Source organism: Chelonia mydas, chromosome 14 (genome assembly GCF_015237465.2).
Source record: "Chelonia mydas isolate rCheMyd1 chromosome 14, rCheMyd1.pri.v2, whole genome shotgun sequence".
Taxonomy (NCBI): Eukaryota; Metazoa; Chordata; order Testudines; family Cheloniidae; genus Chelonia; species Chelonia mydas.
In genome coordinates, this window is record NC_051254.2 from 23,100,186 (window position 1) to 23,120,043 (window position 19,858).

General features: G+C 47.2%; 1 protein-coding gene across 2 annotated transcripts in view; it reads left to right on the forward strand.

Moving 5' to 3' along the window:
* Positions 1-19,858, forward strand: part of LOC102930909 (bMERB domain-containing protein 1) — a 61,874-nt gene that overhangs the window by 18,989 nt on the left and 23,027 nt on the right. For both annotated transcript variants that reach the window (XM_037914237.2, XM_037914236.2), the window contains exon 2: positions 306-423. In XM_037914237.2, the coding sequence (XP_037770165.1) occupies positions 306-423 (118 nt within the window). The remainder of the gene's footprint in view (positions 1-305; positions 424-19,858) is intronic.

Sequence of the window (19,858 nt, forward strand, 5' to 3'; positions counted from 1 at the left end):
ACTCACTTCAATTTCCCGCCACTGGATCTGGTTATACCTTTGTCTGCGAGATTGAAGAGCCCATTTTCAAATATTTCTTCCCCATGCAGGTACTTCCAGACTGTGATCAAGTCGCACCTTAACTTTCTCTTTATTAAGCTAAACAAAGGTACAGGACCATTCCTGGCTTTTGCACGGGCTTCTCTGGGATTTGAACAAGAAACCTGTTTGTGTCCAAAGCAAGAATCAAACCCCTAGATCAACAAGCCACTTTTATCTCTTGTCTCCTGCTTTCTAACCCAATTCATTTCACGTTTCATTTGCAGAAGAAATTGTTTCCATGGCCGATTCGACTACAACCGTGGATGACATAGAAGGGGAGCTCTTTAAAATCGAGAGGATAAGAGAGGTCCTGGTGAGAAGGGAATCAGAGCTGAGATACATGTGAGTAGGTTGCCAGCTTCCTGTCTCCTCCTTTGGATTTTCCTGTGAGTTCTTCTGGCCCCTGGGTGGTGCATCAGCCATTAGAGTGAAAAGCATCCTTAGGGAACTGCAGAATGGGTCTCAGCTCAGGGGGGTTTTCCCATTTGAAAAGGAGCCCACCTGGGAGCGAATCTGGCTCGACATTCAGGACTTGTGAGCAAAACCAGCCATTTTGTCAAAATTAACAAGATTCCTGCATTGTGAAAAACAGCCAGTGGAGTTGGTGAAAAATGTCACTGAGAAATTCTCCCACCAGTGTCTCGTGTGACTGGTTCAGTGCCATAGCCAGTGCCTGATGCAGACTGGGGCAGGAGTGAAAATAAGTTGTCTGGAGCTCAACCCAGATGTGACTGAGGTTTCCTCCTGCATAACACAGGCTGTAGAATTTTACCTAGTAATCCAGGCATCAGGGCCACCACTTCAGGTTGAGGTAGAGCATGTCTTTTAGAAAGAGAAACCCAATCTTGTTTTAAAGACGTCAATTGATGGAGAAAACACCACATCCCTGGTGAGGTGATGGTGGTGGGTTGGGGGAAAGCAGCCAGAGAAGGCCATAGTCATATCAGCCCTTTGATTGAGGGTGTGCATCCACCATAGGCCATCCAAACTGGCAAGTTAGGGGTGAATTTTGGCTTCCAGACACAAACTCTAGGATCCCCATGAGACTAGCCGTTTTGTGTTTTGGATGCTTTTGTTTCTGCCACCACTCATACATCACAGTATTGGTGGCTAGAGCCATTCATTCGGAGCAAGGAGTGTAAAGGGGAGTTTCATCTTTCATTTTTAAGTGTAACCCTTCTGCCAGGTGGAGCCAGCAGCAACAAGGGCTGGGTTCAGTATCTAGGGGTTCCTTTTCAATAATACAACACAAAACTGACTCGAGCCCCCACCTAGTGACCTGGGACAATTACACCCCCTGGGTGCCTCTAAGACGCAATACTTCCCCTCTCATAAGCACAGAGTCTGTGTGAAGCAAAACCTTTTAATAAAAGGAGGGAAGTAAAACAGCATTAATTTGCTCCAACGAGAGACTGCTGAATTGGAATTAATTTGCAAACTGGATACAATTAACTTAGGCTTGAATAAAGACTGGGAGTGGATGGGTCATTACACAAAGTAAAATTATTTCCCCATGTTTATCCCAGCCCCCTGCTGTTCCTCAGACGTTCTTGTCAACTGCTGGAAATGGCCCACCTTGATTATCACTACAAAAGGTTTTTTCCCCCCCGCTCTCCTGCTGGTAATAGCTCACCTTACCTGATCACTCTTGTTACAGTGTGTATGGTAACACCCATTGTTTCATTTTCTCTGTGTATATAAATCTCCCCACTGTATTTTCCACTGAATGCATCCGATGAAGTGAGCTGTAGCTCACGAAAGCTTATGCTCAAATAAATTTTCAAATTTCTCTAAGGTGCCACAAGTCCTCCTTTTCTTTTAGCATTCATTTGGGGAAACAACACAACTAGGATTCATAAACATAAACCATGAACACAAGACTCACCCCCAAGTAAGTTGGGCAGTGTCCTTTTCCCCTTAGGGTCTTAAGTCCAGCAACCCAAAAGTTCCTTTAACATGCCTGTACCTTCTATGCACCCCACTCACAGTTGTTGTCCTTGGCCAGTGCAGCCCCAGAGTTCAGAGGTTCATCTGCAGAGTTCACCTCCCACCCTGGATAGAACAGGGGGTAAGGAGGCACAATACATGCTCTGCTGCTCGGGCACTCGCTCGTCGCCCCAGTGGCCGATTGCCATACCTCTCTGTGGGGCTTTGCTCTGGCCCTCTCCGCCAGCTGCCGTGCTGGCCACTTCTTTCCACCAAGCGCCTTGCGGGCCGTGCCTCTCCACCAGCTGGCCACTCACCAAGATGTCTTCAGGGCCCCCCCACTTAAAAGAGCTCTCAATGATTTCAGCTGTTAGTGGGGGAGCCTCACTGCTGGTGCATACTGGGCAGTTTCTTGCTATAGAGACACAGTCCCAAAGTAGGCCTAATACTTAGACCTAGATATCAGTGATTTCAGCTCTGCAACACGTAACAAGTCTCTCAACTCAGCCTAAATTAGCTTTTTTATTTTACTGTAGAAAGAGACAAATGGTGCTTACAACCGTTAAACAAAGCCCACACCACCAAGTACAACTATCCCACCCCCTCTCAACTCATTGGGCTTTGGAACCCATGTCCCCTACCTAACGACAGCACTTACGTTGAGGGTGAGTCCCTCCATCGGGGTCTGCCAGGTAGAGTTCTGCTGCCGTTGGTTCACAAAACAAAGATAACAACACTGTATTACTCCTGCCTCAATAACAAGGAGACTGGGGATCCCACACCAGCCACAACTGATCATTTGGGCAAGCAATCCCATCATGCTGAGCATCTAGGCAGGGTGGGTGTGTCCATGCAAATGAGATCAGCTCCTGAAGTCCTTTTCCACAGCTCACCACTAGATGTCAGGGGAGAGCTCATTCAGACTCTGCTTACATAAGTTTGTAGCCCTTCCTCTTGTGAAGATTCTTCAGCATGTCATTGACACAAAGCAATGTAGACCAGTCACTAGAACTGAAAGGAATAAACAGCTGGGATCTATTTCTGCAGCAAGAGGCTGGTGGGGGGAATGAAGGATTCACACACACAGTTCATATGTAAATGGAATCAGCTAAATTTGGGGTGACCAGGCCCAGAATCCTGACACCAGGCCTGTGCAGAGCAGTGTGATCAAGGTGGCCAGGATTCGGTTTTGACTGGTGGAGGTGAAGGATGGTAAACAACACAATTTTTCTGGCCACCTCTCAAAACGCTAAGGCTGCTTCTGCTGAGGGCCCCAAGGCCTTGATACTCAAGGATCCAACTGAACCCAGCAGGCTGTGACTAGAGCAACGAGAAGTATTTGTTTCAGAACCTGAAATGACAATGAAGCCATTACCCAGCCCAAGGTCACTGGAAGATTTGCTGAGATTCCCCGCAACTTTATTTGTAACTATGACTCATGCAATCGCTTGCTGTCTGAGCACTAAAGGGGGAATTTAAACTGCCAGCATCAGCGATACAACAGCGGGAAGCTGAGATGTGGCTTGGCTAACAGCAGGGATGAGCCTTCCCTTCACTTCAGAACCATGACTCACATGACAGGATCTTAACTACACAAGAGAGTTGCATTGCTATAGCGTGAGTTGAGAATTTAAACCAATATAGTTAAAGCTGTGCAAAAGGCTGAGGAGACACGCTTATTTCTCGAGCTTGTCAGAAGGCAGAATTTCCATCGCATGGGAAATTCCGAAATTTAAAAAATATAATTCCAAATTGGAACAAAAAGCCAAAATCTTGAAATTTCCCATGGAATGAAAAAAAATCCCAAAATTTCCATTTGGTATCATTGAAATGTTTTGTTTCAGTAATGTCAGACCACTGAATTTAGACTTTTATGTTGTATTGAAACATTAAATCTAATAGATTATGTGGGGTATGAAATTTAATATTAAACCAAATGTTTTACTGTAATAAAACAAACCGTTTTCACTTTATTGGAATGACATGGTTGACATCACTGAAACAAAACAAGAAAGTCAAAAGTGTTCCCTTTGAAAATTTCAGTGAAATTTGACATGTTCTTGCAAAATGTTTTGATTTTAACAAACTGCATTTTCAGACTGAAAAAATTTCCACAAACTCTACCTATTTTGCTGTAAGAGGGGATTCTATTTAGCTTAAGTTGATTTGGAACAAGTTTAATTAAACCAATATAAGCCATTCTTACACCAAAATAAGAGTGTGCATGCAGCTTTTGGTTTAACACTATCAGTTTAAAGGCCAATTCATGTTATTTCGGTATAACTTTCTCATGTAGACAGGCCTTAACCCCTTACTGGGGTGCATGGACTTTTACAGCAGCAAAGGGTCATGGGGACATGTACAAGGGTAGGTAAGTATATTTGGTATTTCCCCCTTCTCCCCCCTCCACTCGTCTCCTCAGTGCTTCAGAGTATAATTTCCCCTTTCTTCAAGTCCTTCCCCAGTGGAGGGAGCTTTCAATGAGGCCCCATGGGATGCAGAAAGATATTCTGAACTGGCCGGTGATGAGGGACTAAATGCCCCCACCCTGTTGGCATGTCCACAGTGACCCTGGCTGCTGTCGTTTGGGGAGCATGAACTGGGGCTTGGGATGGGAACCTGAATCTAGCGCAGCACATTAGTGGTCCGCCAAGAAAGAGGCACTCCCAGATATCCGTGTCTGTCTACATGTTGCTGTCATATAGCCGCATGTCTTGGACATACCTGTTTCTGCACTGAACTGTAGCATCACTGTAAAGCCTCTTCCTAAAACTCTCCTATGCTTCCCCTTCCCAGGGCCTCCTTGGGGAATCCTCTCTGATCAAATCAAGACAAAGGGGAAACACTGCACATGAAAGGCTTGATTAGCATCAGTGCCTGATCCCCACCTGCGCCATCGCCTTTTCCTCCCTGATTCAGCACAGTGACTGCTGCAGCCTTTGCAGCCAGAAGCCAAGGAAGGGGATTTTCCCTGGGACTGATTTCACTGCTGGACTCAACAGTCTGTGTTAGAACAAAATCCTGAGTCACACAGTGACTGAGACAGCTGAACTGCAATGCACATAGTTCGGGAGCTGCCCACATCTTTAATAGAGAGGTGTGGCCTATACAAACTGCAGGTCCCAGCATGCAATGCTCCATCTTGAGCTGAGCAGTGTACAGGGGCCTTACAGAGGTCAGAAACAGTTCCCTAAGAAAAAGGCTTCCCCAGCTACGCTAGAGCTGGCATATGGGCTCTGTGTCAGCCCTGCTCCCCACCGCTCACACGGAATGGGTATTGGAGGTGGGAAGTGGGAGGCAGTGAGCAGGGTTAGGGAGGGGTTGTAGTTAGTTTGTGCTGCCCTGCATTTATTCCCCACTCATAGAGGGCCATGGAAAATAGACTATATGTTAGAGCAGCCTTTAGGGTGTTCTAACTTATACCAAAGGCTGAGCATGGCCCTGCATGGCCCCAGGATATGGGGAGCACAAAAGTGGTTTGAAGCCACCTTAACCCCCCCATCTTAACTCCATCTCTGCCCCAAGCACAGGAACTGAGTAAGCACAATTTGGAGTCACGGAAGGATACCAGCCCCTCAGTCTGAACTACTCAGGTTTTGATGGCTTGTGTCAAAGCTGGTTATTTCACTGTAGTTTAGCTTTATGTTCGTTTGCTTTGCTTTTCTGCAGCACATTTCATCCAAGGATCTCAAAGCACTCTACAAACTATATCATTACAAATGATCAATCTAGTTATGCCGTCCTACACTCTTGTGTAGGATAGGTATAATTCTCCCTATTTTACAGATGGGGAAATTGAGTCACAGAGAGGTGATGTGACTTACCCCGGTAACCTGCATGTCAATGACAGTCAGAAATAGAACTCAAGTGAGTCCTAGATCCAAGTCCTCTGCTCTAACCAGTAAATATACTCCCTTCGTCGGTGGGTTTTAAAACTTGAATTAACTCCCCAAGAAACAGTGGCATCTCCTGTGTGGTTTCTCTGCTATCTCAGGGATGTAAATAAGTCTGAGAATTACTCACTATCCAAATTCTAACAGACTGGCTCATCCTGCTGGTGGAAGATTGCAGCATTGGGCCCTAGATCCAGTAGAAAATAACCGTATGTTCATTCAGGAATCACTGAAGTATCAGCTATGAATGGTACATGGCTATGAATGGGACGAAGGTCAATGCATTTCATGGTGACTTTATTTGCTTATGTGCCGGTGTGAGGCAGAGTTCTAGGGGTGCAGACACCACCCATTTAGCCCTGCAATTTGACTGGACTAAGAGGTGAACTCAGAATCCTCATTGCAAACACCTGCCACTCAGCTCACGAGTGCCCCGTTAATGGTGCGGTCTATCAGCCATACGAATCATGTTGCCCAGTGCACTCCATAGCCACTTTGCAGCTCACACTAGTCTCTAGTTGAATGCTTCAGGCAGGATCAGAGGAGCTGCAGTTTCTTTGGATACCTGAAATCCACTTGACATGGGATTTGTTCTACACCCTGTGGACAGATCATTAAACAAAGTGCTGAAGGAGCCTGACAAGCACCTGCCACCAGCAGGATGTGCCAAATGAAGGACATGACCATGCTTGTATTGGCAGCGAGGGAAGGGGTCACAGACCCTGACTTGCATTTTTCCCGGTGGGTGCGCCGCGTCTTCTCAATCCTGCTCCTCCCTCGAGGCAGCCCCTGCCCACCTGCCACTCTCTCCTCTCCGCTCCCCGAGCAGCTGATCGGCCGCCAGTCCTGGGGCTTGAACCATGGGTGCTTGAGCCCCAGAGCACCCATGGAGTTGGTTGCACGAGGCTGCCATTGCAGCATCCCTCATCTCCACCCTAAGCGAAGAGGCAATGAAACATTTCTTCCACTCAGCCCAGGAGGTTTCCTTTGCACGTATGTCTGTGACCCAAAGCAGAGCTGACAGCCCTCGCTTCACAACAGCCAGGGTGAGTGGGAGCTGGTTATTGCTATGCTAATTGGCCTGTGAGTGAGGAAGGAAGGAAAAGACAGCCAGAGAATGGGCCTTTCTCCTAGTGTCTCTATTTCTGTTGTTAATTTCAGCACAGACGATTGCTCCTAAAATCAGAGATTACCTGGTAAACAGGGTGTGGCATCTCAGCGTCCTTCATTGGCTACACTCTAAAGCAGCTGAGACCAACGGAAAGTGGGGCTCCACGGCGTGATTCCTGCTGCCCAGTGGAATTCATAGCCCCAAGTTAGGTCCCCAGGCCTGGGGAGTCAGTCACGAGGAATGGGATTCACAGAAGCTGGCAAGTGGAGGGGTGTGTGTGTGTGGGGGGGGTGTGGGCTAAATTAGCCAGGAGTGAAGTGCCAAGGAAAGAAGAGTGGCCTAAACCCTGCCCCTCAGAGGTAGCTGGGTGCCTACATCTGGGCTGAAGGGAGGTGCCTCCCTCCACTCGGGATTCACAGCCAGGAACCCTCTCCTGGAGTTAGACTAAGGCAGGCCAGAGCCAGTAGCCTGGTGGTTTGGGGACTCAGCTGGGAGGTGGAAGACCTGGGTACAAAGCCCTAGTTTGGAGCAAGGACTTGAACCCTGAACCCAGCTCTCCCCTCTTCTAGGGGAGCACTCAAACCACCAGAGTGCTGGGTATTCCGGGCTGGGCTCTCTCAATCTCTCCTATTGGAGCTGTTCCACTTTGCATAAATAACTATTCAGTGGAGCAGGGACTTGAATCTAGTTCTCCCACCTCCCAGGTGAGTGCCCTGGCCACTGGCTATTGTAGGAGACCCACACCCAGCCTGCCCTCCAAATTCCTGACCTGCGCACCCGCAGCTGTCCTGTGTGCTCAGAGCACGCTGATCGGAGCAGGCCCTCCAGGCGAGATAGGCAGAGTGCTAGGGTCTGAATCCCACCCGGGTTTGGCATGAATTAGGGCACTGAGCAGCTTTCCCAATTCCATTGTTCCATGGGCATCCTACTACATTACCAGCTGCTTTTCAGCTGAAGTGTGTGTGTGGGGGGGGAGAGTGTGTGACGGGGAGTGTGTGTGTGTATGGAGAGGGGGAGAGACAGTGTGTTTTGGGGGACAGAGCGTGTGTCAGCATGCTGTCTTGTAAGTTCAGATGGTGGCAGGAAGCAACCAGTCCTGAGGCAGGGGGAGGGGGAAACCGCGACATCATCCCCCACCTCCCTCCCTGGGCTCTCTGCCGGCAATCTCTCTCTCGCTTGCTCTCTCTCTATCTCTCACACACACCTGCCTCTGTGTTCAACAGCATGACAATGGCTGTCAAAATGGTGCTTTGAAAAGGGAGAGGCACATGTCTCCAGGGCAGCCGAGTTCAAAACAATGAGCAGAGCGGTCACTCGAGGCATTATGGGACAGCCTTGGAGGCCAATTACAGCACAGAATGCAATCAGGTGTCTACACTGGCAATAGAGCACTGGAGTCTCTGCGCAAATAGCCTTACGACTCTCGCCGAGGTGGGTGTTTTGCAGCGCTGCAACTGAGGAGTTTCTGCGCACGAAGTGGCTGGCAGTGTGTACACGTCTGCAGTTTGAGCACAAAAAGCTGCTTTACTGCACAGAAACTTGCCAGTGTAGACAAGCCCTAAGCTTACTGCTTAAGTGCAGTTTAAGCAGAGCACACATTCCTTTGTTTGAGACAGACCTGTTTGCCAGACGCAGTTAGGAACATGTGTTTACAACACCGTACGGGGGAATCTTAAAACTTCACATACAATGTTGCCGCATGCATTTTATCAGGACAATAATGACCAGCAAATTATGAGTTTTCAAATGATACCTCACCAGGCCTACTTTGTACAAAGATTATTACAATAATGTGTAGGGTGTGGACACAGGGGTACATTCAACTGCATGCATTGGATGTGCTCCTTTTATACGGATGACTGGGGCCTGGCTTCCCCCTCAACCCAAATGTCCATCAACTTCCAGGCAGTTATTCCTGATTTGCACAAGTGTGAGTGAGAGACCAGGTCATGCTCATTGGTCCTTGATTGCAAATCACACTAGAAATCATCAGAAGTTTACACATGGACTTCTTAAGGTGACAAATTAAATTCCAGTCACGTTTGCTGGGGGTGGGATGGGAGAACGTTTCCTGGCCATGCCCATTTACATCCTGCAGAACTGAAAGCGTTAATGCATCACTGATCAGAAAAGAAATTGACAGTCCCTAGAATGACAGAAGAACATTTTTCATAGATATGTTGAAAAGCACCTTGGGGGTCTGATCTTCCTGCACAGTCTCAGAAACTGTGCCTACAATTACACATTATACACTGAGCCATTCTTTTGTTATTTATTGTACATAAAAGATAAAAGCGCTTTTCCCTTCATTGTGCTCCCAGAATATCATTAGTTCTTTGGCCTTCATGTTCCTATAAGGGGTCAGCCAATGGTACAAAACAACTTTTGTGAGAAAGTAATTTAATCTCCTTAATGCCACATTACGGACAGAAATAATCTCACTGAGCACTTACCTTTCTGATTCTAAAGGACTAAATACAGCGATGCAGAACACAGGAGAATTTCCATCAATAGTCACCTTCTCTTCGACTTAATTTTGCTATAATAAGATTAAGAGCCCAAGGTCACCTCTACCGGTGTGGCACAGAGACTGGGAACAGCATGTGGGCTACAGGGACCCTGCTTAAATGTAAGCGGGGGAATAGTCCCGCTCTTGTGGGGAACTTTCCAGGTTTCTGCACTACCCCGGTGAAGTGGGCTAGCGAAAGGATCTGAGTCCTCGCTCCCACTTCCTTTACCCAGTGGCCTCCCTGCCCTTGAGGACTCCCCTTCCATTCTCCTGTCTGGCAGAGTCCTTGTAACCCCAACAAGGCTGGGCCCAGGATTCCTGGGGGGCTCGACCCCCAACCCTGCTGTGGTCACCTAGGACAGGGGCTAGGGTGTCCCCACTCCGGGTACTCTCTCTGCACTGGGCACTTCTCTGATCCACTGACCATTACATACAAGTTAAAGCAAATGCAAGTTATTTAATCAACAATCAATTTTAAAAAGAATAAGGAAAAATGGGAAAGGTTAAAGGAAACATATCAACCCGCTCTGTGGCCGGGAACATCACAAACAGTGTCTCTGGAACGTCAGGGCAGTTCACAGTCTCTTCCTGGTAAGTCCCAGGCCTCCTTTTCAGGCCCTGGCTGCGCAGCAGGGATGCTGTGGGTTGGACACTTGCTCTGGAGGGGCCACACGCTCTCAGGCTCTAAGTGGTAGGACCCTTCTTCCCAGTGTCGCCCCTGCACTGTCGGGGTTACGATTCAAGCCTGGCCTGCAGAGCCTCTTGGCTGAGGCGTCTCCCTGTGCTGGGCCCGCTGCCCAGGGTCCCCCCTCGCTTTCCCCAGCACTCCACTGCACCCAGCTCCAGACTGCTCCAGCCCCAGCTCCACCACTCTGTCTCTGCACTGCTGCTGCTGCTCTGCCTCCAGCTCCCTGGGCTGCTTCTTTGGCCCCTCTGCCTCTGGTTGCTGCAGCTCTGCTCCCGGGACAGGTCTGCTCTGCAGGCTGCTTCTGTGACTCTGCTCCCAGCACGGACCTGCTTCCTGGGCTGCTTTTCTGGCCCCTCTGGCTCTGGTTGCTGCAGCTCTGCTCCCAGGGCAAGTCTGCTCTCTCTGGGCTGTGCCTCTGGCTTTGGGGCTGCAGCTCTGCTCCCAGGACAGGGTCTGCTCTCTCTGGATCTGGCACAGCTCAGCGGGGTCCCTGCTTTCTCCTTCGCTCGGCCCCACTCCGTCTGTCCCAGGCAAATCCAGCTCACGTGGAGGACGGCACCTCCCTGGCCTCCTGACTCTCTGATTAGCCTGCCCGGCCTGTCATTCAGGCTGACCTGGAGCATTGGCCTCTCCCCATTGTTCCTGGGGACTGTCAGTCTCAGAGTCCTGATTTCCCATAGACGCTTCCCCTTTTAGTACTGGGAGCTAGCCAACTAAAACACCCCCACTGAATGTTAGTAAGGGGGCAACAGTCCCCTTACATAAAGTCATAAAAAAGCCAGTATGACATTGGGCCACGTATGCTAGACACAGAATCATGGAGGAAGGAGGAAATAGCGCCAATCTGTTTAGCTCTGCTGAGACTGCCCCTGGGAAATCATCTTCAGCAACAGACAGATCCTCAAAGATATTTCAATGCCTTGCCCATTCATTTGAGGATCTGGGTCCTCATCACTAGACATATATAAACTAATGAAAGAGAACCGAGAAAAGAGCAAGGAAAATGTTTAAAGGGCTGGAAGGATTCATTTATGGGGGACGATAAATGTCTATAATTCCCTCCCACTGTAAATACATGATTCTAAAAATTAAAAAGGCTGCACTGAGCGTGCTCCAGCCCCACAGCCTGCCCCATTTCTTCTTCTTCTTCTGGTTGATGGAGATGTAGAGCAAGAACTATAATTTTACGTTTAGGTGGGTAAGCCAGATAATCGCGTCAGGAGTAGTGGAGTGAAATGATCCTTCCTATTTGTGAATTGCGCATTGAGTCGTTATATGTTCCATGATCTGTTCTGGGTGACCACAGTTGCACACTGGAGAGTTTTTAATTTTCCATTGATGCATCAAGTAGCCACATCTGCCATGGTTTGTGCGGATGCCCTTTAGGGTTTCCTATAAGTTTTGTGGAAGATCAAAGACAGGAATCTGAGCCCCCATGGAGACTCACACATGGTAGGCATAGCACGAGAGCTCCGGATGGGAGCATGTACCAGCAGCAGCCACCACTGTACTGGGATTCAGTAGGGAACTGTGATTTCAAATCGCAGCTCCTCAACTGGCTGGTATTGATAAATGTGTGCCCGTCCCAGCCCTGAAGGTATCATTCATCCCGTCTACAAATAAGGTAATGAGAGGTTCGACAAGGTCACTTCTGACAGAGCTGGGCATTGACCTTAGATCTTACGGGCATTTCTATGCAGGGATGCTCGGGAAAGTTCAAATGAAAGTCTGTGCTGGCACACGGGTGTAATTCATAAAGTCATGCAGCCAAAAATGGTGAAGAACTTAAAAAATTGGTCGGTAAGAGAACATGAATCCCCGTGAGGCCTGAATGTGGTGCTATTCTGAACAAAAAGAGCTCTCAGCCGGCTTGCAGCTGTTTCCATTGCTTCACTCTGACTTAGAGGACTAGAATGGCTACCAAGTAATGTCTGGGGTTACTGTGTCTGCTGGTTGCGTTGTGTGGGTGGTTGTGTTGATTTGTGCGTGGGTTGTGTGTTGCTGGGAGAGTTGTCTTGATTTGTGCAGGTGGCGAATGAGGAATGTGTGCTGTGGTGAGGGGCTACTTGTGTTTGTGGTTATTGTCTACTGGTTGTGTTGCTGTGTGGTAGTTGTGTGGATTTGTGTCTAGGGCGGGTTGTGGTGGGAGATTGTTGATGTATGCAGGTGGCAGTTGGGTGTATGGGCGTGGCAGTTGGGCCAAGTAATCCACCATCTGTGCAGTCTCTCTCTTACAACCAATGAAATTGCTGTGTGCAAATTAGGTGTAAGGTAAGGGTCACGATTGGTTGACTCACCTATGATATCACAATGGTCCAGGAGTCTTGGCATGTCATAGATACATGCCTTACTGTAGCTGGCCACTTCACCGTAATTCGTAAAGGCAAAATGGCTGGGAACTTAAAAATTGGCTGGTAACAGACAGTGAAACCCAGCGATAGTTCAACCTGGTGATATTTAGAGCTCTCAGCCATGCTTGTAGCTGTTTCCAACACTTCACACTGACTCTTCATACACAATAGGCTTCAGTGTGACAATCCTGGAATTTTACTATGTAGATTACCTAAAGGTGTGCAGTTAATCTGCGAAAATTAAAGCACATTAAACCCCCCCATGTGGAAGCTCTCCCTCAGAAATAAAATGGCCTTACTTTGCTGTGGCTTCATCTTCTGATACTTAAGCTACAGCAAACTAAGGCTACTTTACTGTCACATGGGCGGCGGAGGGAGTTCATGCACTTGAATTTATGTGCATTAACTTCCCAGCTTTAATTCATTCATCTGGGCGCCCTCAGAAGGCAAATCTCATCCACCCAGCCACACTGCCTATCGGAACCAATGTGCCAAATCCATGTGACTGGCTTGCTGTGGGTAACCACTGGACACTGCCCTCCGGAGGCAAGAATAGGACAGTAAAGACCCAGGGCTCCTGAGTCCCAACACTGCTCTGCTGTTTAGCAATTAGTTGTGTAAACCACTGGCAAAGTGTGCGTCATGTCTCCTTCTAGTGACTGGTCCACATGGAGGAAACAACCTATTGCTGCACAAATAAATCCTTTATCTCAACTGATAGAGGGCTTTGCTGTGGATCTAAAGGCTTGGGGTTTTAGCCACGCTGATGGCCTATGCAGGGGGATTGGCACGATTCCACAAAATGGAATTTCAGGATGGGATATTCAAAAGCACCTAAGGAAATTAAGTGTCCAGCTCCCATTGGCTTTCAGTGGAGGACAGAGACCTAAATCCTCTAGTGCTTTTGAAAATGCCACTCTCTGGGTTTTGTTTTTTTTTTCAGTTTTCTTTTTTTAAAAAACATAGGAAATTACAAACAAAAAACTACATTAAAGCATGTTAAGATTGTAACCTCAAACACTCCAAAATTAGGGAATGCCAGAATTAAGGTTGCCTGTGCAACCTGTTCATTTGACTTATTTGTCCTTGTGCATTATGATATAAGGTTGGATTTTCAAAAGTGCATAAATTATTGAAAAGCACAACTCTCATGGCAAGTCAGTGGAACTTCGGCTCTCGAGTCACTTAAGGTTCTTTTTAATCCTGCCTACAGTCTTTTATTACATGACTGTGCGCTATTTATTCTACAGGAGTCCTTATTCATTCATGGCACAGGATGGTCAGTGAATGAGTCAGAGGATTGCAAGAAGTCAAAGGCTGTTGTCTGTGTTTAAGGCACTGGACTGGGACCCAGAAAAGCTGAGCTCTATTCCTGGCTCAGACATAGAATATGGGACGTTGAGCAGGACCGTACTACAATGTGTGTGTAACTTGAGCTGGTGGGACTTTTATGATAGAATGATTTTCTGGTGGCGAACGAAACTTCTGCAAAGTCAAAATATTCCACAGAAAAATTTTGATTTTGCTGAAAAATTATGAAATCCAAATGAAATTTTTCATTTTCATGCGTTGGTTTGACCCAAATCAGAATATTTTACTTTTTGACCTGACCCAAAATGTTTAGTTTCTAATCAAGTTTAAAAAACTTTAAATTGCATTTTACTGTTCATGGTGCATTGCCTTATGGGAGTTGTAGTTCTGGCCCCCATTCTCTCCTATGGGCCAGGCTCCCTGTAGGTCTACAACTCCCATAAGGCTATGTGCTGATTTCATTCTGACAGTGTTGTGTGGTGAATCATTGGTATCACATGACTCTGGGTGCATTATGGGATTTGTAGTCTGACTGGGGGCTGGCCCATAGGGGAAACTGGAGGCGTCAGGGTCCTGACAACTCCCATAAGGCTTCAGACTTATGTGACTCCCATGATGCATCACCATACAAAGATGGAGTTTAATGTTGACATGACTGAAAATGAAACATTTCGGGTCGTTTCAACAAACCCAAATGAAAAACCTTGATTCCTGCAATGCCAAAATGTTATGTTTATGTGAAAATGTCAGAACGACACTTTTCAACATTTCTGAATCGAAATACTTCAGAATTTCTGTACCAAGGAAACTTTTGAAATTTCAGCTTTTCATCCTGTTTTGCAATGAAAATATAGCATTTAGCAGAGCCCTCACATGCTACCCATCATGGATAAATACCACGCAAATGGTGTATTGGTTGTAGTGAGTTTGTCGGGTCTGAGCCAAGAGTTGCTCGTAAAGAACAGTGAACCCTTTTGCCAGCTGGCGCTACAGCTTGCAACCTAAATAAAAGTTACTATGTGACAAGAAGTGGAACGCAAACAATGAGGCTTGGGGAAACATAGGAAAGGAGGGCCAGGGGTAGAGAAATAAGGTTATGAGCTACGTAGGGCTTGTCTACACTTAAAACGCTGCAGTGGTGCCACTGTAGCACTTCAGTGAAGATGCTACTTATGCCAACCAGAGGGCTTCTCCCGTTGGCATAGCTACTCCACCTCCCCGAGAGGCAGAAGCTAGGTTGATGGGGGAATTCTCCTGTTGACCTAATGCTGTCTGCACCGGGGGTTGGGGTTGGTTTAACTGCGTCGCTTGGATTTTTCACACCCCTGAGTGATGCAGTTATACCAACCTAATTTCCTAGTGCAGACCAGGCCTTAGCTTAGCAGGATTCAAACACAGAATTTATATAAATACTGTAGTGTGAACATCCTGGGTTATGGTAGTAAGGAATAATAAAAACAAGAATTTTAGAAGGGGTATAAACACACCAGATTCAGGGCACAAGCTCCTCTCTAATGGGGAATAAATTTTCCCTGGAGGCAGGTTATCACATGTCTGCCTACTACCTTGCACCTGCCTCTGAAGCATCTGGTACCGGTTTCTGACGGAGACAGGCTGCTGGGCCCGGATCTGATCCATTCTGGCAGTTCCTATGTTAAGGTAGCTCTGCACAATGTCCTCCTTCCCACCCCCACCTCCGGTGGTTTGCTTCTTCGTTTTTCCCTAGTCTAGCAGCAATTATTTTTTGTGCATTTTGATCTGTCTATTGACAGTATTTTGAAGGCACCTGTCATCATTAAGTGGTCATGGCAATGCAAACTTTTTTCATGCAACCCGAACTCTGTGCTTAGCTAGTACGCAAATGAGTGGGATGGGATGGAGAGATGATAGAGAGCTGGCTTCCTGCTCAACCTATGCACAATTCTGAAATTAGCACCTCTGCAGCTAGTCAATGGCTAGCACAGCAGCTGGAGAATACTCTTTAAAACAAGCTAAACTTCCCCCCCCCCCCCCAACACACACCCTCATTATTTTCTTTGAGCTTGTTGCCATCCAAAGAAGTCAACGGGCTGCTGGACTCAGCAGAAGATGACAGAGTCCAGAGGAAATATATATATGTCCTGCAGCTGGTATATTTTGCTTGAGCAGCTCCTGCAGCTGGTATATTTTGCTTGTACAGCAGAGCCATGCAGGTCCCGGTCACTCCAGGAGCACCACTAATGCTCTTCTCCTTTCTATTTGTTTATTTTCCCTTCCCTAATTAACATTTTGATGTTCTCCGCTCAGCTGACAATGCTGCAGCTTTAGGCAGCTCTGTCCAAACATGACTCATTCCCAAAGGGGTGAAAGGATGGTGAATCACAGGATTGTTTGAACTGCAGAATGGATGCTTAGCAACCCACACTTTAAAGTGAACTAAAGACATATCAGCTGAAGGCAGCACAAGCTAATAAGTAGCGGAATCTATACAGCTGCTTGTCACTCAGACCACTGGGCCTGGATACCTAGAAATGTCAACAGCATTCTCACAGATTGAAGGCTTTTCTGGGGGACTTGCAAAACATTTAATGGGCTTGAGCACATTCCAGTGAGTCCGAACCATGATAGGATTCTACGGCATCAGTAGGGCTTTGCAAAATTTACAATGTTCAGGTTTAGTCTAGACTGGGAAAATGAGCTGTGTTAGTAAACTTGTCAGCTCACACCCTTTTATTAGCACTGTTTAACATCACTCAACTTTGTAGTGCATCCAAAGACAGCTGTCTGGACTGGATTAACTATCCTAGGTGTTGGGTGGTGGTTAACAGCCTGCTAATTAAAATATTTTAGTTAACATGTTTTCTAACACACATCATCTGCCCAATTTGAGCAAAGCCGTGGAGGAAGGAGCGAGCCTCAGGTTCAGGTTCCTCTGTGTCAAGAGTTGGGTCCTCAGCTCAGGTGTTTATGAGGTGGGCCCTGGCCCTGACCTGGGTGTAGCTGCAGAAGAGGTGGGCCCTGATCATGATGGTCTCTGAGGTGGGCCCCAGTGCAAGGAGACTTTGAGGTGGAGGTGGGCCCAGGCCTCAGGTGTCTCTGAGGCAGAGGTGGGCCCTGGTGACAAGTTGTATCTGAGGTGATGGTGGACTTGTTAAATGAACAAGAATTGCAGGTGCTTAGCACTTCTGAGGATAAGGCCCTTACATTGTATGCTTCTTGGGGCATGAACCTTGCAAGGACTGCTTTGTTACAGACAAGCATGAGACACAAACTTTAGACCTGGATTCATAGATTGCTAGGCCAGAAGGGACCATTGTGATCATCTAGTCTGACCTCTAAAGGTTGCCCAAAGGCTGTGTATCTTCAGATCATGAGTTTTAGTTTGGGCTCATATCTACTCTTCACGTGTCAGTGAAATGCCGCGCGTACCAACAGCACAGTAGAAACAATGGCAGCAGAAGAGCAGCCACACCATACTGTTACTAGCAATTATTCCAGACGCTGGCCAGGTCAGCAATACCACGTAGTTCATTGTGTCCCCAGGAGCCCCTCAGTACCAACTGGCAGAGGACACACCAGACCATACCTCACATCAGGCCTGACACATTCAGTGCCCCAACTCACTGTTCTCATAATCCGTACGTAAAAGGTGTTGTGTAAAATATCCTATGCACACTGGTAACACACTTGCGTGACATATGTACGGGGTGTGTACAAAGAGTTATAGATGTTCTTAAAATGTGTTTGGCCGGCAGTGCATAAAGCACAGTCTGGCCTAGACAAAGGCATGTCTGTTTACCTATCTGAGCAGCTTGATCGCAGAGGACATATCAGGTAAACAAAGCCATCAAGCTAGCAAGTGGGGGAGATGAATGCTTAACAGCCTCAACGGGGGATGGAGTCTGCACCCCCAGGAAGCCTTCCAGGCTCTTGAAACAGAAACAGTGAACTTTGGGGTAATATTAAGGGGGAGCAAAGAGACATTTGGGTCATCCATCACCTACGGTACAAAGGGGAGCAGCCCCCTTTGAGTTCGTGAAAAGTGGATCCTCTTGGACAGGGAGGCAAAAGTAGTTGTAAACTGACTATAAGTGAGAAACCTGCTTAGACAGAGATTGTAACTTGCTGAAATGGTTTTAGTCACTAGAAAGCTTGTTTTGTTTTGTCTTACTTGGAACCATATCTCTTTCACCTGTACCTATTATCCCTTACATCTCTCTCCTTTGCTAATAGACTGATTCTTGTTTTATTATAAAATGTATAAAGTGGAGAGTGAGTTCTCAGCTAACCTAATAGGCTGGTGTGTGTACTATGTACTTAATAACTGCTGTGTGCAGCAAAGCTCTCCCTTGCTGAGGCCGAGAGCTGGAAGACAGTGGCACACAGTTCTGAGTACCCCGAGAGAAGCATCACCATTATACCTGGATATGTTCATTTCCTGTCCTGCATGAAGCGAGGATGTAGTGCGGGGACATGGATACAATTTTTAAAAACACTCCAAACAGCAGAAAACTCCCAACCCCAATGCGGAGGCAGCTAGGCTCCATTCACCTCCCCAGCCCCAGGTGAATGTCTAAGTCAGCTCTTCTGCTAATCAAACTGGCCATCTGGCCATAGTGATAGATTGTGATAGATTGTGGCTATGAGCAACTGCCTGGCTGGCGAGGCTGGGAGCCCTGGGGGAATATACAGTGACGGCTTCTGTTAGAGTAGAACCATATCTGGTCCTGGGGTCGCCCAGGACTGCATTCCTTCTGCCGACGGACTTGTTCTCTGCTCAGGGTTTGAGCAACCCCTCCCTGCCTGTAGTGGGCTTTCTAGTCCCTTTATCAGCTCAGGACTACTCAGGCCACATACATCAAGAGCACAAGAACCAAGTTATGCAGTGGCCTGTGGGGGAAGGGACCTACTCCTTGAGGCACTCCAGGAACAAGACGCACAATCCAGTCCCTGGTGTGCATGTGTGTTGTGACACCTGTCACACCAGAATGCCACCCCTCCCTCTTCCACAGCTCTCCCATTCCCCTGCAATCACCTTCTCTGATGCTGAACCCAGTCTGGCCTCAGAGAAAGAACTGATAATATGGCAGATGGAGCTATGCAAGAAAAAACCTGACAGTTGCTCTGATGGGAAATCAGGCCTGAAGCTCTGTGAATATGGAACTAACCAACCCTGGGGAATTCCACTGTCATTCAGCAAGAGTTCAGTGTGGAATTAGAAATAACCCTCTAATTGTCAAAGTCCATCAACTAGTTCTTAATTAAAGGAAAATGTCTTTGGAAGCACATCTTCACATTGGCGTGGAAACCCAGCCAAATCTTCAAGCAGTTGGCATCACTGCTGCTTGGCCAAGGAAATTCCCAGGGGAGCTGGGCTCCAAATGAACTGTAACTTGTTATTCCTTAATTTGTTATCATAAAAATGAAAAACACAGTGTACCGTTTGGGACAGCACTTTACATGCAAAACATGGAGGAAATTAGATGCTGCTCGGTTTTGACGCCTCATGCGTGGAAATTGAGGTACAGAGAAGCTAAGTGATTGGGCCAAGGTAACAAACGGCCAGTCACAGACCTAGGAAACAAAGCCAAGACACCTGGCTCTCAGGCCTGCGTGCCGATCCCGAACCATGAGTTACGTGCCGATCAGAAGAGTCACTGCCCTGTAATTTGGAAGCACTGTAAGAAGGATTCACATTTTCCAGTATAGATCTATATTTGCAGATTTGAAAAATCCATACAAATAAATGTACAGTGAAAGTCTCCAACTCATGGATTTAGATGCCATGGAGCTTAGATGCCAAGAAAGAAATTTTGCCTTAGAAATACCATTGGGACAGATAGGGCCTGATGCAAAGGCCAATTGAAATCAACAAAAAGACTCCCGTTGATTTCTGTGGGCTGTGGATCAGGCAATGAAGAGATGTAGTCTTGAGAAAGCAGAAGCTGGGGGCACTGGAAGAGCGCTGTTCTGATTATTGGACTTTAAAATTCACCCCAATTGTAAGCT